A 27,272-nucleotide genomic window follows, 5' to 3' on the forward strand; every position below is an offset into this window, starting at 1 on the left:
GGACAGGATTTCACTGTGCAAATAAATGTTGTGGGGGGGAGGGGAGGGGAGGGGAGGTGGCAGGGAAAGGCTTCCCAAATCCATATAAGACAAGGCCTTTTTTCTAGTGTGCAAATGCCAGTTTTCACCTTTTTAAAAACCATTCAAATGGTATTCATCTCAGAGCTAGGTTCCTTCCACTTCCGGGCACTCTGGATGTCGTTGTGTTTTAATAAATCATCTGTTTGCACAATTCATGTGGAAGGGAGAGATGCCCTCCAGCTGGGTGCTTAGCGAGGCCACGGCACCGGCGTGGCTGTTCCTCTGCCTCCCTCTAGTGGCTGCTCTCGGGAAGCCTCACAGGAGTTGCTTTCCTTCGGCACAAAGCAGGGCGAGAGAGGGCGGGGCGCACCCCTTCCCCTGGAAGGAGCAAAGGTTCGTCCTGATGTCCCCCTTCAGGCAGGCGAGGGGTCTCTCTGCCAGGCTGGGAGGAGATCTCAAGGGGGATCCTGGAGTGCCCCCTCAGGCCAGGGTGGCATGCTCTCTGGCCTGGCACCCCCTTCTGAGCAGGAGGGCGAGCCCCTCAGGTCCTGGGCTGCCAAGGCTCCCCTGAGGAGGGCCTGCCCGCCTACTGGCCTCCTTGCCCAGCAAGCCTCTTGCAGGCCTGCATCCTGAGCCTTGGGCAGGAGCGGACCAGTGTCGGGCACCGGGGTTGCGCTGCTGCAGTGGCACCCGCAGCTTCTTGGTGACGTTAGAGGCCTGCCCAAGCCTGCCCTCCCAGCTAGCAGCCGAGCCCACCTGGAGCTCAGCAGACTGGGCAGCGGTCCTTCCGCCCGCGCGGACTGCTCCGGTCACCAGTCCCAAATCTCTTCCAAGCACAGTCCTGCATTTCTCTGCCGGGAACAAGGCCGCTGTCCCACCCCCTTTATCCCAGCACCTGCAGGAGGTTGGACCCCGCACACCTCTGGAAGCCCACAGCGTCTCCCAGTGACCTTTGAAAACCCGCTTATAAGTATGCAGACATAGCCAGCTTTGCACTGTCAGATAATACATACATCGTGTAATAAGACATACCAGAGTCCTCTACGACATACAGTGTAAGGACTGTAACAAACTCTACGTAGGACAGGCAGGCAGAAGACTGGCAGAGCGCATCCACGAGCACCAACTGGCAGCCAGAAGACACGATGAAAACTCCTTAATCTCACAACACGGACAGACTTAACCGTAGTTTCAGCTGGGAAACTCTCCGCATTTTAGGCCAAGCTAAATCCAAATATGCAAGAGAATTCTTGGAAGCCTGGTATGCAGACAAGGCAGCAATTAACAGACGCACAGAGATAAACAGCATCTACACACTATTCAAAAGAGACAAGAGACCAGAAGATTGCTTCACCAGCAGTCATCACCCAGATAAGCAAAGGCTACCACCAGGCACACAATCAAGCAGCAAACAGATGCCAGTCAAAGAACTACCAGAGGAGCAAAGCAAAACCCCCACCCTCTCACCAGCACTGGCAAGGCAGGCCACAGCACATAAACAGAGAGCAAACCCCTTCCCATTTTAGCACTGAAGTTGTTACCTAGCCGGGTAACGAAATGTTTGCAAGAAAAGAACCAAGCTCAGAGAACCCCAAGGACTCCAATACGTACATCAGAACTCAGGCAAAATGGAGAATTCTGTTGAATTTTGCAATGCACTTTGCTGATAATGATTTAGAAAGATACATTAAGGGAAAAAGTCAGTGCAAAAGGTACATAATATTAGATTAGTTATTTCCAAAAACGATTTTGGGTCAATATATTTGGGAAATGTGAACCTAAGTAAGTAGAAATTTCAGTGTTAACATTTTAAAAAGCATATCGTTTGAGAAACTGTATTTGTTACGTTTGCAAAAAATGAGAAATGGTGAAAACCCAAATTTAACCCAAAGTAGCAAATATGAGAAAGTGAAAGAAAAATGAAACCCGTCCATTTGCCCGTCCTATTAGACATTTTGCCTGCTCATAGAGTAACAGACTTAGGGACTCCAGAGATCATTTCATCCCACATCCTGCTCAATGCGGGACTCACTAGGGCATCTCTGCCGACGACGACCGTCCGGCCTGCCCGGAGTCCTGCAGTGAAGGAAATTCCGCCCCCCCCCCACGGGGCAGCCGGTTCTGCCGGCCAGCAGCTCCCGCGGCCAGGAAGCGCCTCCTGGTGTCCCGCCTGGGCCGCCTGCCTTGCGGTTGCAACCCCGGGCTCTGCTCCCGGCCTCCAGGGCCCCAGAGAACAGGCCCACTCCCCCTTCTGGGGGATGATGGCTATCGTATCCCCCTCAGTCATGTCCGCTGCAGGTGAAACGGACCCCGGTCATTTCATCTCAGTAGCCCTTCGGGACTGCAGTTTGTCGCTGCCCCTTTTGAACTGGGGTGCCCAGAACTGGACCCAGGACCCCAAATGGGGTCTGGCCAGGGCAGAGTAGAAGGGGACAGTCACTTCCCGTGATCTGGACTCGGGGCTTCCCAATGCATCCCAGGAGAGCGCCCCTTGAACTGACCACACTCCATCCCCACCACGTGGTGCCCAGGGAGCCGCAGCGGCTCCCACTCCCGACCCTCACGGTCCAGAAGTGTGGAAGCCACTTGGAGATGCAACAAGGCCAGAAGGGGTGCGACCCCAGCAAAGGCCATCTGTCCATGCCATTCCTGCCTCTTGCCAAAGTCTGAACCCAGACTAAAAGGGGCCCAGGGAATCCGCTTCCTTGAGGGCACCCTATAATCGACTCACCAACCCGGTCTCCACAGCCTTCTTGCAGAGGGGGAGGTGGGAGGCAGGCGATGGTCACACGGAAGGGCTGAGTCCTGGGGAGCCACACATTTCCCACCTCCGGAACAGTTCGTCGGCCAAAGGAGCCAGGAGGGCCTAGCCCCAATCTGTGGGGGAGGGGGTAGAGGTCACCTTAGGGGGCATCCTGACCATGGCGTCGACATCCCCAGGCCGGAAAGGTCCCCGATGTCACTGCAGAGTGCTGCCCCGGGGAATCAAGACGAGGCAAAGGACGCAAAATGTCGTGCCAAGGTGGCAGCTCCTCTTTATTTGCTGATGCCCCTCCGTCCAGAGGCACTCAGTGCACGGCCACCTCAAAGAAGCTCTTGGGCTGCGAGCTGCTGATGCAAGAGAGCCGAGAAACAGAACGCTTGGCAGCTCTTCCCCTGCGGGGCGGGCTCAGGTAGGGCTCGAACCTGCGCTTGCCCAGACTGGCCTTCCCCTCCCCCTCCCCCTCCCTCCCCCCCCTCGGCGCACCAGGCATCCCCTGGCTTCCTCCTCTCCAGGGCCCTCAGCAAACCAAGGGGCTCCCAGGACCGACCGACGGAGAGCAGCTACTCGGGTGTAAGCCCTGCAAGCGCTCAGATTGCCTCCCGATTCCCCTCTGGAACCCTTCAGGATCCTTTAGGTCCCACAGACCATCGGAACGGGCCCTGGGCCGGGCACCAAGTGCCTCATCTGGGCAGAGATGCATCTGGCCAGGCAACTCCGTCTGGATCGCCTGCCGACGGTCCTGGGGTAGCAACACGGTCCTGGGGAGGTTTGCCTGCTGTGCCGGGCCAGAGACGACCTGGACAAGCCCGTCCCGAGTCTTCCCCACGGCATGGAGGCCGAGGGCATGGCCGGCAACCCAAAGCCAGCCCAGCCACGCGGTCCAGGAGCCAGGAGAGGTTCAGTCAGGATGCAGCAACACTGAGCAAAATTTGGGAAAGCAATTCTTTTTCCCCCGCAAACCCGACTTTTGTTCTTCAGCAGGTCATTGAGAAACGCATGAATGGGAGAAAGAAGGTTTATAGATTGCTGATTTAGAGGAAGTGATAAGGTGAATGGGCTTGAATCGTGGAACAGGGAGTTGAAGACTGCTTGCTGAATGGGAAAAACGCTGAATACGATGGGCATAATGCATGCCAGCCGTGAACAGGACGCGTAGTGAACGGTTCAACCCTGAGCCGGAATAAGACAAGACGCGCAATGTCCCCTTGGTTGTCTGTTTTCATGAATAAAATAAATCATTTGTTTACAGTTCCAGGCCAGTAAAACCAAGTATACAATCTAAAATACAGATATATCGAACCCGAAACAATTAATACTGAAAAGAGGATATCAAACCAGCTTCCACAAGCTGTAACTATGGTTAGAAACTTGGCAATATTTATAGTGGTTGTCCAAGTTAGGTCCTGCTGAAGGAAGATTGTAATTTCTTGGTCAGAGAGACAGCTAAAAAGTATGAAATTGGGTTTATGAGTGGCACAACGGGCATTGTAACAACGCTTGGGCGCTGACTCATGCTGGCTGGGGAATTCTGGGAGTCGAAGTCCACACCTCTTAAAGTTGCCAAGGCTGAGAAACACTGGCCCATTGGCTTCATAATAGCAGTGCGCCGCTTCAAGCCAAGCTGAAAAATCTCCTTGGTGAAATATGCAGGGTGTTGGAGAGGTAGCTTGGAAGCATCCATGGATGTAGGTCTAACCCCAGATCCTCCATCTAAGCTCGGTTAAGGCTTTGTCTGGGCTGAGAGATGGTATCGCCTGGAGTGAGAGGCCACGATAGGCCAGATCAGAATCCCTTTGTCTGCTTGGGGATGAGGAAAACCTATCCAGAACCACAGATGTACCCCAGAAGATTTGTTTTCAGCCAGAATCCGAGATGGCAAGATGCCAGGCGGGCCCAGGAGAAATGCAGCCGAGCTCTGGACGAACAAGAGCGTTGGAAGAGGGACGCGAAGTACGGCTTTCGGAAGATCGAACCGCTTCTAAAGTAGGAGCGTCCTTGAAAGCACCAAGCTGTGCGCCTACAACAACCGGCCCAGGACCTTTGCTTCAGGCAATGTTATTGCTACAGGAGCATAATTATTGCCTTGAGGACTGGCGTATTTGAAGATTGCATTCGAAACTTTTTGAGCTCTATCAGAAAACTCACTCAGTCGATTATTCCAGCGGGTTGGAAGTGGATGCCGAGATACTTCAAGTCCTTAACCTGATCAGCTGGTTTTTGGTTAATGTCCCATTTAACGGGGGGACTAAAGTGCATTCCAGAGAAAACCAGAGGCGTGTTTTTTGAGTAACTGCCTTCAAGAAATCCCCTGGGACAGTTGGACGCTGAAGCAGACAGGCCTCTGCCAAGGTCTGCTCGGGTGACGGGTGAAATGGCCGCGTGCAAGAGGACTGAAGTGGGGCACAGGGCCAGTGTTGGAGGGTGAAATCTGGGTTTAGAACGGGCCACCATGATGTCAATTATATAGATGTCAATTATATAGGAATACAGCCCAGTTGGGCCCCTCTGAGGATGGGGGGGGGGCTTAAATCGCCATTTCAGTTGCCTCTATTCTATGTGGTAATATTTTGACGTAATGGAATGATCAGGCTGAGAAGGTGACCATCCGTGGAAGTTGTGGCGAGTTTCTCCATCACTTCCCCGACTGAAGATAAAACGCAGAAGGCACCCTAGTGGCAGGGGGGTGTGGGTTGGGGGCACGACCCGCCTGTGCGTTGGGCTGCAGATATGAAGGAAAGAGGATGCCCTAGGAAAGCGAATGAGCAGTGCGAATCAAGCACATCGACGCGGTCTGGTCCTAGAGGGAGGCCACACGGCGGGATCACAAAGCCCGTCAACGACGGCAGAGCGAGCAGGTCCAAAGGAAAGTCGTGGCTGGCTGGAGCTGATGAGAACCCCAGCGTAGAAAGAAAGGCAGCGTACGAGGCCCTGGATGGATGGCGTGGAAGGAAGGATGCAAGGAAAGGAGAGAAAGGTTCGGAGCGGTTTCTCTTCCCGTCCTCCTTCATTTCTTTGGCTCCCTGTTGCTTGCTCCGTGCCTGCCCTCTCGCAGTGCTGCCTGCTCCAGGGAGGAGAGCGCGAAGGGGCAGGAGGGATGTTTGTGAGCCCACAATTGTGACCAAGCGGCCCAGCAGCCAGACCCCTTCCTTCCACCGAGGGGGGTGCTTCTCTGCCCTCCCTGCTCTGGTGCGCCCAGCCTTTTACCCGGGACTTCCTTGGCTCATCTCTTGCTGGGTGTCTCACACCCTGAAGGCTTTCCAGGAGCCTCTTGGTGTCCCCAAACATCTCCAGTGCCAGAATTCCCAGCCAGGGAAGCAGTTCTTCCTCCTGCCTGGGAAAGCTGGGAACGGTCCTTCCAGGAGGCCAGCCGGTGGGCAGAAGGCCGCTACCCCTGGACGGGGAGGAGGAACAGGCTTTATGCCTCGGTCGGCCTGGCAGCGGGCAACCCCTGCCGTGATCGTTCCCCACTCCCTGCTGCCCTGTGCTTTACCTGGCGGGGCTTCTGGAATTTAGCCCAGATGTTTTCGGCACACAGGGGCGGCACTTCCACTGAGGGGCTCCCGTTGGTTCCACCACTCCCGGGTGCTCCTCCCAGATCCCAGCTGCGAAAATTCTGCAGGAGCCCAGCCCTTCCGCACCATCTAGCAGCCCCTTGGATTAGTGCAGCCCAGGTTTGCAGTGGAAGGCAAAGGAGAAGAGCGAAGGCGGGGCACGGGGGGGCAATGCCGCAAGCCCCATGCCCTCTGGCTGCCGGGCCCTGCGGTCGCCCTCCCTTCCAACCCCCCAAACCCGATTTGCTACTCTGATCCCCACCACCCAAGTGGCTCCTCGGAGGGGGGAGAGGCCCACGGCCCATCACAGACCGCAGACACACAGTGGCCACTGTCAGGCCGCGACAATCGGGGCTCTTCCCTGCTCGGAGTCCCTGTTGGCCGGGATCCATGTCTGTGTGAGCAAGTGTGCGTGTCCCTAGAAATGGAGGGGGGTGGGGGGCTGCAAGGAACAAAGGGCTTCTCCAGCTTTGTCTCGTGAACCCTCACCTGAGCACTTGGGAGGAAGCGGTGGCTGCCCCAGTTGGTGCCATCTGGCCTCTTCCCCACGACTGGCAGTGCTGCAGGTGCCGTGCAAGAGAAGAGGAGGTTCGGAGGCTGGTCAGCAAGAGCCTCCGCAGCCATCTCGGCTACCCCACCAGCAAGGATTGCACGCTGCCACGAGGCACAGACTGACCTCTGCCCAGCCTGCATTTGCTCCCGCTGTGCCACTCCAGACCATCAGCACCAACCTGGGGGGCTCTTTCCAGCATCCATTAAGTCCCCCCCATCCTGCCCTCCCTCCGCCAAGGAGCCTGTGGGCGCGGGTGACCTGGCCTTCTCCCGTGAGGCTCAGAGCACGACATCTGGGGGCTCCCTTCACCTAATCCTCAGAACCCCCTCGCAGGATGGGCCGAACCAAGACAGGGGCCTGGTCCACAGCTCCCGCCGAACCACAAGCCAACCAGGCCCATTTTAGCCCCGTGTCAGTGGGTGGTTGGGGGTGCCCTCAAAGGCGAGCTGGTTCAGCAACCCTGACCAGGCGTGGCCCGTGAACACAGGCAGCGTGGCCCAAAGCCACCAAGCGGGAGCCAGCGCAAGGGGAATGTGGCCCGGGCCACCCCAGCCCGCCGCCACTTCCTAGAGTTGGGCTGCGTCGTGTGTAGCCGTGGCGTTCTCTTGAGAGGGCCTCGCATGGCTTACATTCACCCCTCCTGTCCCTCCTCTCCCAAGGGGAGCCTGACTCTTCGGGGGGGGGCAGCGGCCCCAGCGGATGGAGAGCAGCTGCCAATTGCAGGTTCCCCACACGACGACCGGTCAGAGCAGGCACTCCCCAGCCGAAGCGCACTGAGCGAGGAGGACCCTCAGCTCCCCTGGCCCGGCAGGAAGGGCTCCAGGGCCCCCCGGACCTTTCCTCCCGCAGACCCCGTGGCGGGCTCCGGGGAGAGCCACCGGGCCAGAGCAGACCCTCCTCCCAGTTAATCCGTCATTTCTCACCTAACTGGATTCGGGCGATGCGTTAAATCAGCAGCAGCAGCACGTTCTGGCCAGGCTGGCCCAGGGCGCCGTTTCAGCGGCCCCATGAGCCCCATCCCTGAGGAGCAGCAGCTCCTCCCCCAGAAACTGCGCTGGCAGCCAGCCCACAGCGCTTTGGGGTGAGGGAGGCCCACCAGAGTCCAGCCCCAAATGTACCAGGGCATCACCCCTCCCCGTGGCTGAGCAGCAGGTCCACGGAGAGGTTTTTGGGGTCCTTCGCTATCAAAAGGGTTGATGGGGCCAGCAGCCGGGTGCTCCCCGCTTGAAGCGTGCACATGCTTTGGGGGCCAGGCCCTGAGGTCTGCCCGGGACTTCCTCTGTCATAGCTTTCATCCTTTTCCTTTAACACGACCTGTTCTGCTCTGCTCTGCTGGAACATTTGCTATTTCTCTCTTAGACAAGGTGCATCCCGGGGATCTCACGGCACAGCGGACTCGCCCTGGTGCAGAGCCACGGCCGAAGCCAACATGGACACCTCAGGTGGGGCAGAAAAGAGCTCGTGGCATAACCCCCCCCACCTCCTGGGGAACCCAGCTGACCCCACTTGCTTCTTTAAGACTAAATTCTAAGCACAGGAAACCTGGTGGAACTTGACATGCTTCTTTTTATTATACTTTAAATATATATTATTCTTTTCTGTAACAAAATGGTACTTCCCCAAGTAAACACGTTTAGCATCAGGGCAGAGGGAGCAAACTCCAGTTTGTTCCTGAGAGAGAAAATACTCTTTTTTAATTCAATTTAATCCTGTTTGTGCTTTTCAATGCTGTACAGAGGAGCAGATCTTAAACCACCATCAAGTCTTGGTGGGCATTCCAGGCTGAGGAAGGGGCTGAAGTTCCCGTACGGATCACAGCCTACGAGAGTTTTTAAGAACTTGTTCAGGCCGTGGGACCCCTGATCAAGATGCAAAGCTCCCGTGATGGAAAACTCGTGGTGTTCGAGGAAACTTTCTAACAGTTATTTTGCCCTGAGTCTCTCATGGAGCTCCACCAAGTTCTGCAGAAGAGGGTTTGAGAAACTCTGATCCAGAAACTGCATCTGGGTTCTGTGGGTCCCGGATGCCAAAGGCCGCATCTTTGGGTCCATGTGCCAGAAATGAGCAGCACCGTGCTTTAGAGCAGTTTCTCCACTCTGGCCCCTTTAAGACGGGTGGACTGCAACTCCCAGAATTCCCCAGCCAGCATGGCTGGCTGGGGAATTCTGGGAGTTGCAGTCCACCCGGCTTAAAGCGGCCAGGGTGGAGAAGCACTGCTCTAGGCCAAACACCAGGTCCCGTGGGAGCCAGAAGGATGGCCCGGAGGACTGGCCACTGGCCAGAGCACAGCTGCTCTTCCCTTTCCTTTTAGCCCACTTTCTTCAGGGCTCTCGCTAGCATCAACAGCCTGCGCTTGGGGCCAGCCCCCCCGGCCGACGCTCCCCTTGCACCCCAGGAGTCAGGATCAGCAACCCCTCGGATCCTTTCGGTGACCTTCAGCTACAAACAAGCAAGACGGAGAGACCTCCGGAGCACAGCAGCCATTTCTCAAAGAGTCAGGCCGGGGTTCGGGAAGCGCTTGTTCCCAGGACGGCAGCCGCCGGATCAGAAGATGCCCCAGTCCAGCCAGCGTTGCTGTGGCCGGCTAGCCTCGTGGCCAGGAGCGGAGGCCCAGCACCCACAGCCTGACCACAGGGGATCTTACTCCGCAGGAGGAGGGCAGGAAAATAAAACAAGGCCAGACTGGAACAACTTGGTTTGGATCATTTCTTTACTGCGGGATGCTAGAAACGGACGCCTTTGGGGTTGCTTTTCCTCATTTTACATGTTTGAACTTCAAAGGAGAAACCTTGTTTGGGAGGAGGTTACACTTGGGGGATTAAAAAACCCTCCCGGTCACCCACGAGTGGGACGGCAACGAAGATTACTTTGCACGCCTGGCCTTGCTTCACTTCCACCCCAGTCATTGCCCGCACCTTTCGTCTTCCTACAATTAAGGTTGCTGCCCATCACCTTTAATCCTGGCAGAATTACCCCCCCCCCCGCTGGATTATCTGCGCATCCAGCTGGTGAAGGCCCAGCTCCGGACAGAATTGCTCTGGGCTGTTTCCTCTGGGAGGGGGTCAGGCTGGGGCGGCCCGGGTGCCCCAGAACCCAGCTGTGACCCCTCGACCCAGCAGGGCTGATAGTGGAAGATGATGGGCGCCCCCAAAACCTAGGGGAAGGCAGCGGGAGCTCCTAAAAGCCAGTGTCCGCAACCCACACGATAGCAACTGCCACGCAACGTGCGCGCATGCAGAGCAAAACCGGCAGACTCGGAAGCCGCCTTGAAACAGACCATGGCTTACCGCTTTGACCAGTGGCTCAGCCCCCACGCTGGTCAGCGCAAGAAAGGTATCCTGGATTAAGTCAAGGGCAAGGACGCACGTGCGCACAAGAACACGTGGCAGCTGAGTTACGTCCCATCTTCTCCAGTTAGGGAATGGAATGTGGGGAGGCCAGATCTCACTGCGGCCATCCGGTATCAAGCTGGTCTGGGAATGGAGCAGCCCCTATGCCACTCTAACCATTGGCTTGCACACCCCTGGCAGTGCCAGCCTCCACCTGTCTGCTCAGAAGCCAGTCTCCCTGCTTTCAGGGAAGCCCCTGCCAAGAACAGGCGTGGGATTACAGTTCGCAAAAGGCCTTTCTTCTCTGCCCGAGATATTGAGATGGAATGAATGTGAGTTTGATGCTGGACTGGCACCTGGTTACAGATACAGCAAATCAATACTGAAGGAGTTACAAGAAAAGCCTCCCCCCCCCCCCCCCATGATCTACTCTATTCTCCTTTTCAACAAACAAGTCTCCTTGATTGGTTCCTGTGCTTTCCCCAGCTTGCCCCCCCCCCGCCGCCCCGGACGTCCTGGGGCCTCAAGCCTTGAGACCTCCAGCCAGCCAGCCAGCCAGCCAGCCAGCGGGGTGATTCTGGGCCCTCCAGCCGGTGCGGCCCACACGCCAGCGCTTCAGAGCGCGGAGCGGGCGGTTCACCTTGGCTCTGCCCCTTCCCCATCGTATGGCACCGGTCCAGGATCCCACATCTGGTGCTGGCAGCGGAGGGGAGGGAGACAAGCCAGCACTCGCCCCCGAGATCTTCGCCTGCCCGTCCTCTTCCCCCGAAGCCTCCGCCGCCCAACAAGCAGCTCAGGGCCAGCCGAGCCAAGGGAAGGGGAGCCGCCCACCTCGCCCCTGTGAGCAATGGAGGGAGAAATCAGCCTGAACCAAAAAGCCCCCGGGATGAGCGAGCGGGGCCCAAGCCGCTTCCCGGTTTGCGTCAGAGGCCGGGGCTCCTCCGTATGACGGGAAGCTCGGCAAGCCTTCTCAGAAGACGTTTAGACGCGGTCCGGTCTCCGGAGGAAGAACACGCCACTACGTCCTCGTCCTCCTCCGGGGATTTCCTCCCCAGGACAAAAGCTGGCCGGCCCTTTCCCTTCTCAGCCCCCGAAATGCAGCCGGAGCCTCAGTTCGAGCGCGCAAAACCCGCATCGGTCAGAGCTCCGGCTGAGCGGAGACGGTCCGCACCCAGCAGCGAGAACGCCCCGTAAGGCCGGCCAGCCAGCCAGCCCGCCCGAGAGCGCAGCCTCAGGCCGGCCAAGAGGCCAGCCCTCCCTGCGCCGAGGCTTCCTTCCTAAGGGGGCAGCCAACGTAGCTAGAAAGCCCTCCCGGGGACGCTTGCCCCTCGCCTGACGATGCCCCCATCCCCGACCCCGTCTCAGCCTTCGACAAAGCCAAGGGCCACCAACGCTCTCCCTCGTGCACCTTGTGCAGCAGCGCGCAGCTCTCCCCCAGGGGGAAACGGAAGCTGGGGGGGGCAGCTGCTCCTTGGGCTACGTCGGACCCTGGAGAAATTCTCCTGGGCCCCCCCCAGGCTCAGCAGAACAAGGAGGAGCCCAACTGAACAGGAGGTTGCCCACCCCCCCCCCGCCTGGCTTTCAAGCACTTTGACACGGGCACCATCTGATGTCCAGCTGGGCAAGATAGGCTGGAGCAAGCGCAGGTTTGGGCCGGCAACCGAGCTCGGCCTGAACCGATGTTCCCTGCCGAATCAGACGTCCTCTTCTGACCACGGAAGGCCGTGCCGCTTCCAGGAGGAGCGTCCTTTGCCTGCTGTTGAGTCTTTCTCATTCACTCAATACCTTTCCATTTTGATTTATTTATAGCCCCTCTTCAGGTGCGGAGCCTCATGACTCGGCAGTTCCACTTCTGCGCATCTTTGTCTTAAAGTTATTTTTAAGACGCCGAGCTGAGCCGGGCAGTGCAGCCCGCCTGGGCTCCAAGAGGCCGATTGCTCACACTCGTCTCCGTGACCCACAACAGCCGGCAGACTAAGACGTCTATTTTTAGTGCCCGCGTGAGCCTCTTATCGGCCCAACAGAAGAGAACAAAATGTGCTGAGGGCAAGCCCGCTCAGCCCGGGACGAAGAACGGTGCTCCTTTGCCACCCACTCCACAACCCCTCCGTAAGAATAAGCCACGTCTCTGCAACCAGCACAGCCGCAGCATTTGACAGCCAGGAGTGCAGAGAGCCCCCTTCTCCCACTAGCCTTTTCCTGGCCAACTGGGCAGCCCCCCAAACCATTCCTGCCTGCTTGCCTTTCCTGGCAGGGGTCGGGGGGGGGTTGACGCTTTTGCACAACTCCAGGCTCGCGGTGCACCAACTGAATCTGGGACTGGGCAGGAGCACTGAGACGGGTCTTTGCAATTGCGGGGGGGGGGGGCTCGGGGAGTGGATCTCCCTCTGCTAGGACAACCTGCAAGGCAGTTTTCCTGGGCGGGGCGGGGTGGGGGGGCAGAGCAGCCAAAAGCCGCAAGGCAGGGACTCCCTCAGCAATCATTTCGGACGTCACGTTTTTCCACCACAGGCCAAAGTGGAGGTGAAATTATGCTGCGATCCAGATTCTATTCTGCATCTGTCCAGAATAAAACATGGATGTTTACAATTAAGTACTGACTCGACAAAGATCATTTGTCAGGCCAAAACTTCAGAGCAGTTCAGTCAAGAACCAACCAGCAAAGCCCGTTTTCCCTCCCTGCCCAGCCTCCGCCTTCACGGCCAAAGGGGGTCAACTCACTCCCGGGGGCAATGCAGCTTCCAGAACATGAGCCCCGTTTTCATCTGGGCCTCCTGCTGCCCACGGGAGAGGTACACTGACCACAGCCAGAAATGGGACTTAGTAATGCAAGCTGACCCGCAGCCGAGCCACAGCTTTAACCACAGAAAAGCTGGAGGCAGCATCGCCACACGCTGAGAACGCGCTCTGCAAGAGGTCTCCCGCGTCCCACCGACGGTCCAGGCTGGGGGGCTTCCTCTTGGCTTGCCCAGATGAGGGTTTTCCAGCTCTCCGTGCTCCGAGCCCGAAAGGAGCACCAGCCGGGAGGGCCCCAGCAGCTTGTGCTACACGCAAGGAGCCCTTCCCCTCTCCGGCCCCCCGACTCTCGCTCTCTGTCCGAAGAACGGAGCTCAGCTTTTACGGGTGACGCACACGTGCAGAGCCATCCTTCCAGATCACAGCATGTCACACAATCGTACCCCCAGATCAGGGGTGTCTGCAGGGGATGGTCAAAAAGTCAAGATGGCAGCTGCGATGGTGCAACTGAAGCTCCACCTGGCTTTTGCGCATGTCGCGTTTGATCGCGCTGCGGCGGCCACCTCTGACTTTTCTGACCATGCCCTGCAGACACCCGACGCCCTTCCAAAAGGTAAAGCGACACCGCAGCAGGGCACAAACCAAGAAACTGCCCTCTGCCCCACAGCACCCCACACCTGCCCTGGCGAAGAGCTCTTCCAAGGAGGAGGCCCTGGAACCCTCTGCCCCCTTCGGAAGACTCTTCCCCCAGTGCAAGGCGAGAGAAGACAGGCTTGGGAGGCGAGCCAGGCCCACCATCCTTTCTCTAACAAAAGACCCCTCCCACCACTAGGAATTGGGGGAAGCAGACCCCGCTCCTTTCCCAAAGGCAAATGCCCACGGAGCACAAGGCAGCTCTTTCGGGGGTCTCCAGGGGTTGGTGGGCAGGGAAAGTCCAATGACAAGGGCTGGAGAAAGCACCTCTTCTCTGCCCCCCATCCAACACAGACCGGCTTCACGGAGCTTTTGCAGCAGGAGGCTCCCCCCGCTTTCCTTATGGAAATGGCACAGGGGATCCACCAGGAGTCTCCAGCAGGCCCACCCTGTCCTTGGTCATCCCTGGAGAAGGACCGGGCCAAACACCGAGCAAAGGAAAGGGGACTTGGGCCTTCGCCCCAAGGACCGTTCGGGGCTGAGAACCAGGGGGCCCATCCTGGAGTTGCGCGATTCCTGCTGATCCTCGGGCATCCCGTTCCTGGAGCTGGTGTGGGGGAAGCAGAATTCATGGCAAAATAACCCCCAAAGGAAGAGGGGGGTTACAAGAAGGACCCTCCCCCAACAACAGAGAAACAAGGAGCTGCTGCATAGAGCCTCAACGGCTGGGTCACGTTCTCCCCCCAAAGGCGGGGACAAGGGACGCTGCCTCCGAAGTTCGGGGGGCAGGCTTCGGCTAGTCAGTCCCGGGACGCCGGTTCCGCGCAGAGCCCGGCCCTGCTGCCCCTCTGCACCGAGACGCCATCAGGAGGAGAAGAGGCGCCTGCGCTCGCTCACGGCCCGCCGCTGTAGGAGTAATCGGCCTTGTTGTGCATCACCAGCTTGTTGTCCACGAAGTAGAAGCTGTCCGACTGCGTCTCGTAGGGGTGAAGGATCATCTCCTGGACTGGGAGAGAAGCCACGAGCGAGGCTCAGACGCCGCGGGCTTGACCGGGTGCAGCCCGAACCGTAGCGTTACTATTCTGCCCCCCCCCCCAAAATGCAGAAAACCAGAGCACCTCAACTGATTTAAAAAATGCCAGCAGAGGATTCCTGCGGGGTTAGCAGAGCTGAAGGCCAGCAAACCAGGGGCGGGAGAGGTACAGAAAATCCGTCTACCCAGTCCGTGCCTTTCTGCTATTTCTAAAACTTCCGTTTCCCCCACCTTCTTCAACCCCGCTCGGATTTCGCAAGGATTGTCACAGTGGCAACTGAAGTCAAGATCTTAGGCAAACTTATGAGGGGATAAACCCAACGGAAACCAGGCGGCAGAACTTGCCTAGGGGCCTGCAGTAAGATCAAGGCTGGGCCCGCCTGTCTGTTAAGTCGTGGTTTGTTTTAACCGTGGCTCGCCAAAGAGTGCACAATGGGCAAATTCACACTGGATGCCAAAAGCGCACTGGGGTTTAGCACAATGCGAGAACTGAGCCTCAGAAGACAGTGGATTCTGTCTTTTGACCTAGTTGGCGCAGCCATACGTTGCCAGAATCCCCGGCAAGGAGATCGGACGGGGCAGTGCTGGACTGGGTCCAACGCACGGGAACAGGGGCTGGACCAGGATAAATATTTATATTTCCCCAGCACGCCTGGAGGGAAAGAGGGTTGCCCAGTGGCCGGGCACCCAACTGGCCAGCCGTAAGGTTCCACGCCGGTTCCTGGCAGCATCTCCAAGTCAGCCCAAAAAGATTCCTGCCTGAAGCCCTGCAGTGGGGTGGCCACTTGCCCCGAAGAGGCTTGCACCTCGCCCCAAGCTCTCGTGCGCCTCCGCTGGCCTCGCACGCTGCACCGACCCTACGCGGGACAGGGCTGCGGCTCAGCGCATCATGGGACCTCAGCCTCTCGGGGCTTCCTGAGCACCCCAGGGGAGCGCCCCACGGCAGCAGCTTCCCAGGCCGGCCTCAGGAAGAGGCAGGGAGGACCACCCCTCTTGCTCGCCCCTTCCCTCCTCCCCAGCCTCCCCTCCCTTACTGAGGTCTTCGGAGAGCTGGGGGAACTCATAGATGTGCTCGCAGGTGTTCTTGCTGGTGGGAATGCAGAAGCCAAACTGAAAGTCAAAACTCTTCAGCAGCTGGTCCCGGAAGTAGTGCCGCTCGATCATGCGGAAGTCGCTGATGGGCTTGTCGCCAACTGTGAACTCCACCCTGCGGAAGGAAGGAAGGAAGGAAGGAAGGAAGGAAGGAAGGAAGGAAGGAAGGAAGGAAGGAAGGAAGGAAGGAAGGAAGGAAGGAAGGAAGGAAGGAAGGAAGGGCAAGCTGACATTCCCAGCTACTTGGTTTCCAGATCCACCAAGCCAGGGTTACCTCCCACACTCTGCAAGCCCCCATTTAGCAAACTGCATCCCGAGAGTCAGAGCAGGGGCAATCCCCAGCAGAGAGGTGCTGCGGGCCATGCAGCCAGAGCTGGAATTGGGCCCTGCCTGCAAATCGAACCTGGGCAGCAGGCCACAGCACTCAGGGACGCTCTCGGCAGCTCTCCTGGTTTTATTCCTGGGGGCCGGCCACACAAACAACACTGGCCTGTGGCCCTTTCAGAGGAAAACAGGCCGGTGCACGATGGCCGCACAGATCCTGGCCGGGAGTGACTGGAACTGTAGTCCAGTGCTCCTGGAGGGCACCGTGATGGGAAAGCCCAGCCTGGCAGCGGAATAAGACAGAACCAGCCCCCCAACTGCCAGGATGGCTCCTGAGCTTCTCTGCAGCAAACCAAAACATTTACAGAACCAGCCCAGCACTCACGTGGCTCCAACTTGCCGCAACCTTAGGAATGCTGGCGTGAACTGATAGCGCACAAACCGGCCGGCGTTGGGGTCAACCTCCTTCTTTTCGCTGTGCTCACGTTCTGGAAGGAGACAAGAGGGCACCCTGAACGCACCTTCGTTGGGTTGATCCAAAACCTGCCACTTCCTCCAGCAGCCTTTTTTCAAAGCCACCCCACCATTTGAGCCCCTTGACTGATCTTGCCTGACCAAATGCTGGTCCCCATATCGGCAAAACCGGGCCCCTCGGAATGAAGGGGCCGGCCCAGCTTCTCTGCAGCACCAGAGCTGAAACCCAGCAGCGCTCGAGCGATGCCGCTGAGGGGTGAACAGCCCTTCCAAACGGGGCCCGGGAGTGCCAGGCGGAGGACTGCCAGCGAGCTAAGGACTTTGGATCCACTGAAAGACCATCTTCTCCATGTATCATATTTTCCAAAAAGAAAATTAGCAGGGAAAAATGCTTGTTTCCCTCCCAAAACATGTTCTCGGCAAATCTAAAACAATTCTCCTGTTTGAACCATAAATCAAATCAAAGTCAAACCAAAGTAAAGAGGGAAAATATGCTTTTATTTCCAGGTAACAGAGCCTGGAAGAGTCTGAAAAATGACTGTAAAGGTCCTTTTCCAAATCTGTCTACAAATTTGACTACCCCATTCCCAAATAGGAGAGCTGGAAGGAACCCAGAACAGCCAACAGAGCAGCGGTCGGTGTGTGTGTGTGTGTGTGTCACAGGCAAAGTGTAGAGAATTAGGGGTGGTGCTCATGTGAGTGCTAGAATTTGGGGATCTCTGCTGACAACAGGGTTTTGGGGGTAGGTGGATTCAGAGCAGGCGAAAGGGAAAAAGTGCACAGAGAGAGAAGACTTGCTCATAAATCCGTATAATTCATCTGCCCCAAAGTGAAGGAAACCGCCGGCTCAGCCAGACGGCTCCGGCTCCGGAGGGGCTTCCAGGAGCGGCGACTGTAATTCCTTGGCTGCGTGTCTTTCTTTTGGCCCTTCTCATTTAAAAAAATGGAAAGTTTCGGAACATCACAGAATAAGAACGGAGACATTGCTGACGTTGCCTCCAGTCTGACACAGGTCCGGCACATGAACCAAAATGGATGTAATGAATAACTGGCAAAGAAAGGGGGGTTGGGGCAGAAAGGGCAGAGGGGGGAGCGCGGAGAGGACCTTTTCGCCAAGCCTGGCTGCAAAGTGCTGCGGCTGACTCACCCGAGGCAGGGGGCTTGGTGATCTCAAAGAGCACCGTGCCCGATTCCATATCCCGAATCTTGAACCGGGTGAAATCGATCTTGTAAATGTTCTCCTCTGGGGTGCACAAGTAATCTGCCGGAGGAAAAGTCACTGAGTCAAGAGGAGCAACTTTAAAGATTTCAGGCAGGCCGGAGCAGCACAAGCCCACGGCGCCTCTTCACCTGAACTCGGGGGCAACGCTTGCCACCGAGCAGCCGGAAGAGACTTCGGCATCAGGGCTCCGTTGCACACAGAAAGTTAGTGACACGGCTCAGCTGCTGTACCAGATGCGCCGCCCTGATGCCACCAATGCAGTAACTCTTTCCACGCAGCACCAGAACATCGATTCCTCCAGCGTTAATGGCAAGGTGCGCAAACCTGGACACAACCCTCCCAGTCTGTCTGAGAAACAGCTGACTGACCTTCAAGAGCCGACGATGACAAATTTAACCAATTATTATTATTATTAGGAATGCATGCTTGGAGTAGATGCCCTGTAGCTGAGGAGAGCGGAGCGGTCTTGAGCGGTGCACACAAACATGATTCATTTAACCCACCAGTTGCCCTGGAGACTTCCAGAGGCTTGTCTGTTTCCGTACCGCGCTACGCCGGCTTTGCTTCTCCCCGGGGATGCTCTCTGCTTCCCCCTGCAACAGCCCTCAGCTGCAGGAAGAGGCGGCTGCTGGGCAGCAGAGCCACCCGCCTTCCAACCCCAGAGGGGAGGTGGTGGGTCTCTCTCCTCTGCAGCTGGACCAGCCGGCCGGCACGTGTCCCGGGGAAACCGGGGCAGAGTCTGCTGGGAAGAGCCGAGAGAAGTTCCGGCCCACAAGACGGGCACCGGCAGACCCAAGGCCCTAAATCTGGGAGCTTAGCAGGACAGGAGCAGCCCCTTCCCGGGGCAGTTTTCCAGACGGCATGATTCAGACGCGTCCCTAGCGACGCTGACTTCCCGTCGCTCTCCAGGAGCAATGCATGCGCGCTGCTTAAAAGCCTCAGCAGGCCCACTTCCTGCCTGACTGCTGAAGAACTCACCCCACCGCCTTGGGGAGGCGTACCCAGCTGGTACCCTAGAGGCAGGCCTGCCCACCCTGAGAGGTGCCCCTGCAAGCGCCGCCGGGGTTCCTTCCTGCTCGGACATCTGAGAACCTGGAAAGACTTTGCAAGACAGAGGCAACTCTGCACCACGCACCAAGCCACGATCTAAGCTTGGTTTTGGCTTAGCCCAGTGCGGCCCCAGCAACGAGGAACCACGGCGAACGTGGCTTAACGGGCCACACGAGCCCGGCTCTCTCGGCTAGTTCTGCTCTCCTGATCTGAAGCCTCTTCTGAGGCTGTCCGACTCCGTAAGACTCTGGGCGGCTAATGTGCAAGGAAACAGCCGTAAGGGCACAGCTGGATCCCGCGCGTCCAGAAGAAGACAGAGACTTTTTCTCCACGGGAAGGTCTTCAGCGAGAGAGGGAGGACCGGCATCTGGATGGAGCTGGGCTCCCAAGATCTGCATCCCAACTGGCCTGATTCACACAAGGAAACCCGCCCCCCACCGCTTTTTAAGCCCTCCCTCCTTGTTGATCTAGAAGAAGCTAACCAAGGTGGAAGAAGCAAGAGGAGACCGACCGACCGACCTTTGGAGAAAGCAAGCCAGCTGGCGTGGGCACGGGGGCAAGCCAGCCGAAATCTCACCCAACACACCCCGTGCCCTCGTCTGTGGGAGGGGGTGTCAGAAGAGCTCTCTGGCCACCCATCTCATCTGTCTGGAGAGGCTGGGCGGCCCCCCCTCCCCACGTCCGAGCCCGGTCTCCTTGCCCCCCACCTGGGCACCCCCTCCCGCCTTCGTTCGATCGGTGCCCCTCTGGCTGGCCATGCCTGTCCACAAGCGGCTCGTGCCATCGGCCGACCCTTTCCACCCACTGCCATGGCAACAGTCTTCCCCTCCCTTGGCAGCAGAGTTGCTATAGCAACCGTCGGCGGCTCTTCCTTGAGTGATGCCCGGCGGTGTCAGAAGGGAAAGGCTCCTCAGGTGCCCGGCGGGCCAGGTCTCCCCAAGCAGCTTAGCCTCCTCCAGACGCCCTGGGAAAATCTTTTTTTTTTGGTATAATTCTATTAAAGATAAAAACCATCTTCCCCGGGAAAATCTGAGCCATTCCACTGGGAACAACCAGCAGCCCTGGCACGCAGAAGGGCATCCACGCTTCCAGCTGAGGCTGGAACCAGAGGCTTCCGGAAGGAGCCCCTTGGCCTGTGGAGAGGGGGCTTCCAAGGGGCCCTTCCTGGGCTGGGACAGCCGCGGCCCCTCGCCGAGATGCCCGGAGGCAGATGCTCCATTGGGCCTTTCGTGGCGCAAAGCCGGGGGTCGGGACGGGCCTGGGAATGAGGAGGAAAAGCCTCAAGACACAGTGCCTGGCAGGGGGGCACAGGCTGCATCCCGGCTGCGCCAAGGCCTCCAAGTGGCTTGGGCAGAAAGGCCGGAGTGACCAGAGGAAAAGGCGCGGAAGAGGGCCGGCAAAGCCTCGGGCGGCTTGAGAGTCTCAAGCTGGAGGAGGAGGAGGAGGGGGCACGGCCAACCCATCCTCGGGGTCTTCCAATGAAGCGGAGGAGGAGGAAGCGGCTCCTCGCACAGCAGATCACTACCCTGAGAATCCCACTCCTCGAGATGCGGCGCTGGCCCCCACCCTGGATCCCTTAAAGGGGGACCAAGGGCAGTCTCCTCCCCACCCATCTGCAAGTCCCCCGAGGCCTCCGGTTGCCCCGTGAGAACCACGCTGGGCCCTGGTTACTCCCTGCACAAACTGGAGATCCGGGATGGATCCGTGCCCGAGATCCTGCCCTCTCGCGCTCAGGACTCTCCTCCCTTCCTGAGGCCAAGCCGCAACCAGCAGGGCCAGAGAGCGGCCGCAGAATCAGCCGGCCGGGTCAACTGGGCCCGGCCAGCCAAATGCCAGGGTGGCAGAACCAGCACTGGAGAAGGCAGAGAAGCCTCCGCGGGGGCTCTTTTCAGCTCCCAGAGCAAAGGGGGAGAGCCCGGAGAGGGCCGGGTCTCCTGTGGGCGAGAAGAGGAAGTGAGGGCCGCCGCCCAGGCCCGAGTCAGCTGCGAGCCTTGAGCGGCTCCAACCGCCCGGGGAAGAGGAACCCGCGCCGGGGCAGCGCCCGCAGATCGGGCACCAGGCAGGCCGCGCCCTCCCGAGCTGCAGCTCGCCGGGGTTCAGGAGGGAGGCCCGAGCCTGCCCACGCAGCTGCAGCTCGGCGTGAGGTCCAGGAGGGCCAGATTGGTGGGGGGAGCCCCAGCTCCAGAAGTGCCTCAGCTGTCCCCGATCCGCCAGCCTGAGGCCTGAAAGGGCCGGCAAGGGAGACCCCCGGCTCGGCTAGGGCGGCCCCAGGCCGGCACAGGCTGCCCGAGCATGCGCGAGCGACTCCAGCCAGGCCACTGCGGGCAGGACTTTCCCTGACAGGCTGACCCGCTCTCCGAGGGGCAGGGAAGGCCCTTCCCGGCTGCGGCTCCTCGACCCTTGCGCCAAAGCACGAGGCACCCCTGGGAGCCAGCCGGAGCCCCTGCAACCTGCCAGGCTGCCTCTCCGGCCTGAGCTGGGCCTCTGCAGGACCCCAAAGAGCATCCGAGCATCCCAGGGCCGAAAGAGCCTTTGAGATCACGCAGCCCACCTCCGAGCTAACGCACCCGAGGCCAACGGCTGTCCAGCCGCTGCTTGGCCCGCGTCCCCGGCTCCCCTGCCCGGCTAAGCGCGGCCTGCCCCGTGGACGCAAGCGAGCAAGCCCTGGCCGCCTCCTGCGGGACGCCCCCTCCGACCTCGAAAGAGGGCTCTCGTCTCCCCTCGGCCACCTTTCCTCAGGCCTCCCTCTCTCGAGCCCTCCGTCCCTGCCCTTCTCTGAACCGGTTCCGACTTCTCCGGGTCCCCCCTGAGCTCTGGGGCTTAGAACCGGACCCAGGACGCGAGGGGGTCTGACCAAAGCGAAGCGGAGTAGGACCACGAGCTGTTTCTTCTGTAGATGTCGCCGTGTTCGTCTACGGGAGGGAAAAATCAGATGGAGTCCTGCAGCACCTTTTCCGGCTAACAAATTTTATTAAGATTTAATTAAATTAATAAATAACATGTAATAAAATGTGTTAGCCAGGAAAGATGCCACCGGGGTCCTCCGGATTTCTTTCGGTTTGGAAATTGGACTTCTGCTGATGCAACCTGAACCGCCCTTGCCCCTTCTGCAGATTTCCTGCCCCCGTTGCCACCTCCTCCCAGCATCAACCAAGGAGGGCAGAAGCACAAGCTGGTCGGTGCAGCGGCTGTAACTTTTCTTTTTTACGTCTCTGCCGCTTTTCTTCACAGAGCTCCCAAGATGGCCCCTCACAATAGCGAGAGCACCAAAGGCAGCAGAGGCTTCGGCCAGCCTGCCTCTTCTAGTACCCTCTTCGCCCTCCCAGAGGGCAACACACCAACTGCTAGCCGGGCTGCGGGCACGAAGGGAATGGATGCCCCAGCTTGCTTTCAACAGCTGCTCCAAGCGACTCCCGCCAGCCCCCGCCCTCTTCCTCTTCCTCTTCCTGCCCGAGCTCGGGCTGATCAAAGCCACAATCTCCGTGGTCTTTGTGGCCTTCGAGTGCCGGGCGAGGGACCTCCCTCCCGGGAAATGGGGAGGGGCAGGACAAAAGGAAGGTCAAGGCAATTCAAATTCAGTGGCGTGGACAGGGCTGCAACAGGCCTTCCGGGAGTGGAAGCTCTGCGTCCCAGGCCAGACTTGCCAACCGGCCACGGTTTCTGCCATTTGTGGGTCTTCTATTTCACTCGTCTCCTGCCTGAAAAGCTGCTTGGGAAGGGGCCTTTTTCCAGTTCCAAGCAGCAGCGTAAAATTTGTGCAAGAGCAGGAAATGTCTCACAGCTATGTCTGCTTTGAGAGGGGCGTTGTTTCAGGACAGAGCAGCCCGAATGGGGCATGCCTGCTTCCCCGCTGCCATTGCAGAGGCGATGCCACCCCCAGCAATTCTCAGGGACAAACCAGGCTGCGGTCGAAGAAGCAGGATTTGGGGCTGGCTGCTCTCCCGCCCTCAGTGCTCCCCATCTGTAAAATGGGAGCTAAATCAGGGTATGCTAAAATCCAAACTGGAAAGGCAGTCCGGGTGTGTCCACAAAGTGCTCACAGTGAGGCAGGTCACCGTGGGCTGTGTTTGAGCAACTGCCACCCTCCATGGGCACCTGTTTGCAGCTGCTGGCAAATCCCCCCCCCCCGGCAGCACCTGGCAAATCCCCCCATCTCAGCAAGAGTGGATTACGTACTACCCCAAAGGGATTTGGGTGAGATAAGTTGATTAGCCGAGCTCAGAGACAAGGACAAGAGGTCTGCAAATAGAGAGCTGATCTGCCAAGGAAAAAAGGCCGGGCGGGGGACGGAGCAGCAGTCTCTGCAGCAGCCACCAGGCTTGGCTGCTCCCCGCCCCCGGGGACCAGGGCCACGCACCAGCCAGGCTCCGACATCCCTCCCGCCCAGAAGACGTGCCCTGCCATTGAACAACGCTTTCAGTTCACGTGTTCCGGCTCACTCCTGGAGGGGCGGGATGGCAGAGCTAGGAAACGGGGCCGGTCCCGTGGGACTGGGCACAACCGGGCTGCCAAGGCGGCCTTCGGAAGCCACCCGCGTTGTGACCTCAAGCAAGCGACACAAACTGTAATTTGTGTCAGAGCGAAACAGGTGACATCATTTCCCCCCAAGGCAAGGCAGAGGAGAACGAGGGAGCCGCTTAGAGAGCGAAGCAAGAAAACAGATTTTGATTTTAGGTGGCAGGTGAGAAATACCGTCATTATGTAACACACACATTTCCGCTTTTCTCTGGAGGAGGCCTGGCGCGGCGTGAGAGCTCGTCCCTGCAATTACCCTAGAAAAGCGGAGCAGCTGAACGCCCAGGGAGCCTTGTGAACCGGGTCTCCAAGCCTCCTCTTGCACCACCTCAGAGCCACGAGGACCCCCAGCTCCCAGGAACTGGCTGGAGCTTTTGGGGAGGGCTGCGGCACCCCCCTCCCACCCACCCTCCTTTTGGGCAAGGCTCTCTAGGGCATTGTTTCTCAACCTGGGCCGCTTTAATCTGTGTGGACTTCAACTCCCAGAATTCCCCTGGGGAATTCTGGGAGTTGAAGTCCACACAGATTAAAGCGGCCCAGGTTGAGAAACACGGCTCTAGGATCTCTTGGAAGGCTGTCACAACCAGGTCTCATTAAGGGTTTGCTGTCTTGGCGAGAAACATCAGAAGATGGATCAGGAAGACAAGGCCCCCGGTCAATGAAGGAGTGCAACGTGCCAAGAGTGCAACGTGCCAAGAGTGCAACGTCCCTCCCTTCCACAAAGCACCTCGTGTTGGATGGAAGGAGGAAGGTGCGTCTTCTGCTCACTGCCCCCCCCCCCCCGGTAATCTGGGCTGAGCAGGCTGTAGTGACAGAGAGACCCTCCTGGGAGCTCAAGAAACAGGCATGTGGCATGGGGAGGAGGCACCTGCTGCTTCGGTGCCAGCAGCAATGGGGGAGGGGGATGAGCCAGGGCGCCCACTGCTTGGAGAGCAGAGCATCCAGGCCCAGAGAAAGTCAGGCCAGAAGCAGCCACGGCTTTGCATCCTCCCTCCCTCCCTCCAGGACCAAAAGCTCTGAGCCGAGCCAGCTGCAAGGCTCACCCATCTGGGTCACAGGCCACCAGGCGCCCGTCCGCAGCAGCCTTTCTCCTCCCTGGCACCCGGGAATGGCGCACTGGAGAGCACGGGCGCTGGGGAGGGGAGATGCAAAGGGCCTTACTCCCCACCTGCGGATGCTTCCTTGGTGAAACTGGGTCAATCTGGGCAGGCACTGAGCCGTGGGTCCTGCAGGCTGCCCTCACCCAACACGGTTACTGACTGGGTTCTCTGGGTTCCCACAAAGCCTGGGCTACAGATTAATCCAGGTTCAGACTAAGGAGCTGAGCAGGTGGGCAAAGGCAGCGAAAGGAAAGGCGTGCTTGCCCTGGCTTGGGGAAGTGGCTGTGCCAACGCAGCTGGCAGGTGTGGAAGGAGGAGAGGAAGCAAGGCCGCGGGGAGAGGGCCTCGCTCGTCCGGGAAGGGCAGGGCCAGGGGCCGCTTTCAGGGCAGGCGCGGCGCTGCCCAGGCCCAGAAGGGGAGCCCAGCACCAGCCGGCCCGGCATCTCCCAAGAGCGGGGGTCCCACCCTCCGGGTCACCGTCGTCCCCTCCTCCGCGCCCGCCTGCGGGGACCACCAGCGGAGAGGAGCCACTTCCGCGGCGCCCGGGAGCGCGGCTGGCAAGGGCCCTCCGGGGGCTGGGCGCGGCTTTCCGGGGTCGCCGTCTGCGAGCCCCCAACGGCCGCGAGGCTGCGGGCCGGCCGAGCTGCCCCCTCCCCTCCCCTCCCCTCCCCTCCCCCTCGGGCACGCGAGCCTCTCCGCTCCGGGAACTGCGACGGCAGCAGGAAGGCGGGCGGCGGGGCGCGGCAGGAACTTCTCGGCCCGGGATAGCGGGACTCGCGCGGCCAGGCTCCAGACGGCCTCCCGGGGCACCGTCGCGGTCCGAGGCGCTCGGGGGGCAGGCGGAGGGGAAGGCGCGCCCGCGGGAGGCCTCCCGGACGGCGCGGACCGGCGCGTCGCTCCCCGGGGCGCCCCAGCCAGCAAAGCTGCCCGCGCGCGCTCTGCGTCAAAGGCGCACCGAGGCGCAGCGCAGCCCCGCTCCGCGAGGCGCCCCCGGCCCCCCCGCCGCTTCCGGCCCAGGGCCGCGCTCCCCGCCAAGGGGCGTCCGGGACCCTCGCCGCCGCCGCCTGCGCGCCGGCTTACCTGCGGTGATTTTGGAGAGCCCCAGCACGTCCTCCGGGCTGATGGCCGCCTTGCGCAGCAGCTCCTCCTCCGTGCACAGGCCGGCGGCGGCGGCAGCGCCCGCCCCGGCTCCTGCGCTCCCCGCCGCGGCCGCTGCGCCGCCGCTGCCCTTCTTCACCTTCATGGCCCCGACGGTGCCGGAGGGGGGACGCCGGGCGGGCGGCGGCTGCCGGTGCTGCTGCTGCTGCTGCTGCGGCCGCCGAGAGAGCGACTGGCTGCGGCGCGCAGCCCCGCGGCCCCGCTCCTCCCCGCCCGCCCGGCCAGGCCCGGCCGCGCGCCCTAAGCGCCTTGGCGGCCGCAAATCCCCCGGCCCGGCTCCGCCCCCGGGAGGGACGGCCAGGGCGCCCCAGAGCACGTGCAGAGCGCCGCCCACCGGCTCGCCGGCTGCGGCGGGGCCGAGAGGCTTCAAGAGCGGCGGCCACGCCCACCGCCTGGTGGACCGGCCGTCGCCGTCGCCGCGCGCCGGGGAGCCTGCAGCCGCTGGCCGCGGACGGGCGGCCGCGGCGTCTCGCGGCCGGCCGGCGCGCTCCCTCCGCATCCTCTGCGAAGTCGGCCCGCCCGCCCGGCGGCCGCAGCGCAGCGGCTGACTGCGGCTCAGAGACCCGCAAGCGGCGTTCGCCCGAGTGCGCGGCTTCCTTAATCCTGGCTTATTGAATCGCCCCGGCGGCTTCAGACAGGCAGGCTAGGTTGTAAACTACAAACCACAGGGACTAGAGTTGCATTACTCTAAGGCAGTGTCTCTCCCCCTTGGCCACTTTAAGATGCGTGGACTGCGACTCCCAGAATTCCCCAGCCAGCATCGGCCAAGTTGGGGAATTCTGGGAGTTGAGGTCCACGCATCTTAAAGTGGCCAAGGGGGAGAGACACTGCTCTAAGCCGTTCTACACGGGGCCGCCCTGCAAGAGCCTCGGAAGTGCATCGGGTCCAGAATGCGGCCGTGCGGGCGTTTGTGCGTCTCCCCCTGCGCCATTTAACAGCGCTGGCACCCGTAGAGCCCTGCGTGGCATAGGGCCAGGCTATTTGTGCGACCGCCTTTCTCCCACTGTGTCTGCCCACAGACCTACCGAGGAGGGCACACTCTGGGCCTCTTCCATCAAGCCATGCCATCTTGCGGGACCCCAGAGTCATGCCTTCTCTCTGGCAGTGCCCGCCCTGTGGAATGCCATCCCTGCCCCTTGGGATCTGGGCGGCCCCGACCTGCTAGCCTTTCCAAGGCATTGGAGACCTGGCTGTTTCCCTCTCATTGGGCCAGGAGGTTGGGCAAGCTCTGTCGTTGAAGCTGTTTTATGATTGGGGCGTATCGTTTATCTTGCGTTTAACTGTTGCGTTTCCATCTGTGTGCGCTGCCCAGTCACCTCTACGAGATGTATAAATATACATTTATATTTGTTCTGCCCTATCAATTATTTACAAACAACTAAAGTCTCTGGTTTGCAGGGTTGCACTGAAACACGCACCGGGCGGGTTGGATCCAATGATCTCCAAGATCCCTTTCAGTTCCAACACGGGATGAAAGCAAGGAAACCATATTGTGGCTCAGGAAAGCAACGTGGAAAAGGGGCTGCAAAGAGCGCCAAACGGGCATCTCCCAACTGGGCAGAGGCAAAGGAGCTTCCACAGAAGCAGGATCAGAGCGATGCGTGTTAGAACAAAGAGGACCCCCCCCACTTCATTAGATACCCAAAGGTCTGAGAAAGGGGGAGCAAGACAGAAATAAAACACATCGAGTTATTAAGAAACCCAAGCTTGGCTATGC

At 59.5% G+C, this 27,272-nt stretch overlaps 1 protein-coding gene across 1 annotated transcript; it reads right to left on the reverse strand.

Moving 5' to 3' along the window:
• Positions 1 to 9,581: 9,581 nt before the first annotated feature.
• UNC119 (unc-119 lipid binding chaperone) lies at positions 9,582 to 25,886 on the reverse strand. The gene is made up of 5 exons (XM_088138670.1): positions 25,478 to 25,886; positions 17,658 to 17,771; positions 16,422 to 16,524; positions 15,655 to 15,827; positions 9,582 to 14,593 (listed from the first exon to the last, which is right to left on the reverse strand). The coding sequence occupies exons 1-5, from the start codon at positions 25,638 to 25,640 to the stop codon at positions 14,481 to 14,483; spliced, it is 666 nt and encodes a 221-aa protein (XP_087994796.1). The 5' UTR covers positions 25,641 to 25,886; the 3' UTR covers positions 9,582 to 14,480.
• Between the last annotated feature and the right edge of the window lie 1,386 nt (positions 25,887 to 27,272).

This window comes from Python bivittatus, unplaced genomic scaffold (genome assembly GCF_059951505.1).
Source record: "Python bivittatus isolate LINGU-HERP-01145 unplaced genomic scaffold, Pbiv_v1 ctg000240_np1212, whole genome shotgun sequence".
NCBI classification, from domain to species: Eukaryota; Metazoa; Chordata; class Lepidosauria; order Squamata; family Pythonidae; genus Python; species Python bivittatus.

What these genes read in the sequence shown, in the direction of transcription:
- UNC119 (XM_088138670.1), bottom strand. Translation starts at nt 25,640, where the DNA reads ATGAAGGTGAAGAAGGGCAGCGGCGGCGCAGCGGCCGCGGCGGGGAGC. An exon ending in GCTCTCCAAAATCACCGCAG is followed by an intron (nt 17,772 to 25,477) that starts GTAAGCCGGCGC and finishes TTCCTCCGGCAG; the next exon opens with ATTACTTGTGCACCCCAGAG. An exon ending in TTGCGGCAAGTTGGAGCCAC is followed by an intron (nt 15,828 to 16,421) that starts GTGAGTGCTGGG and finishes TTCCTTCCGCAG; the next exon opens with GGTGGAGTTCACAGTTGGCG.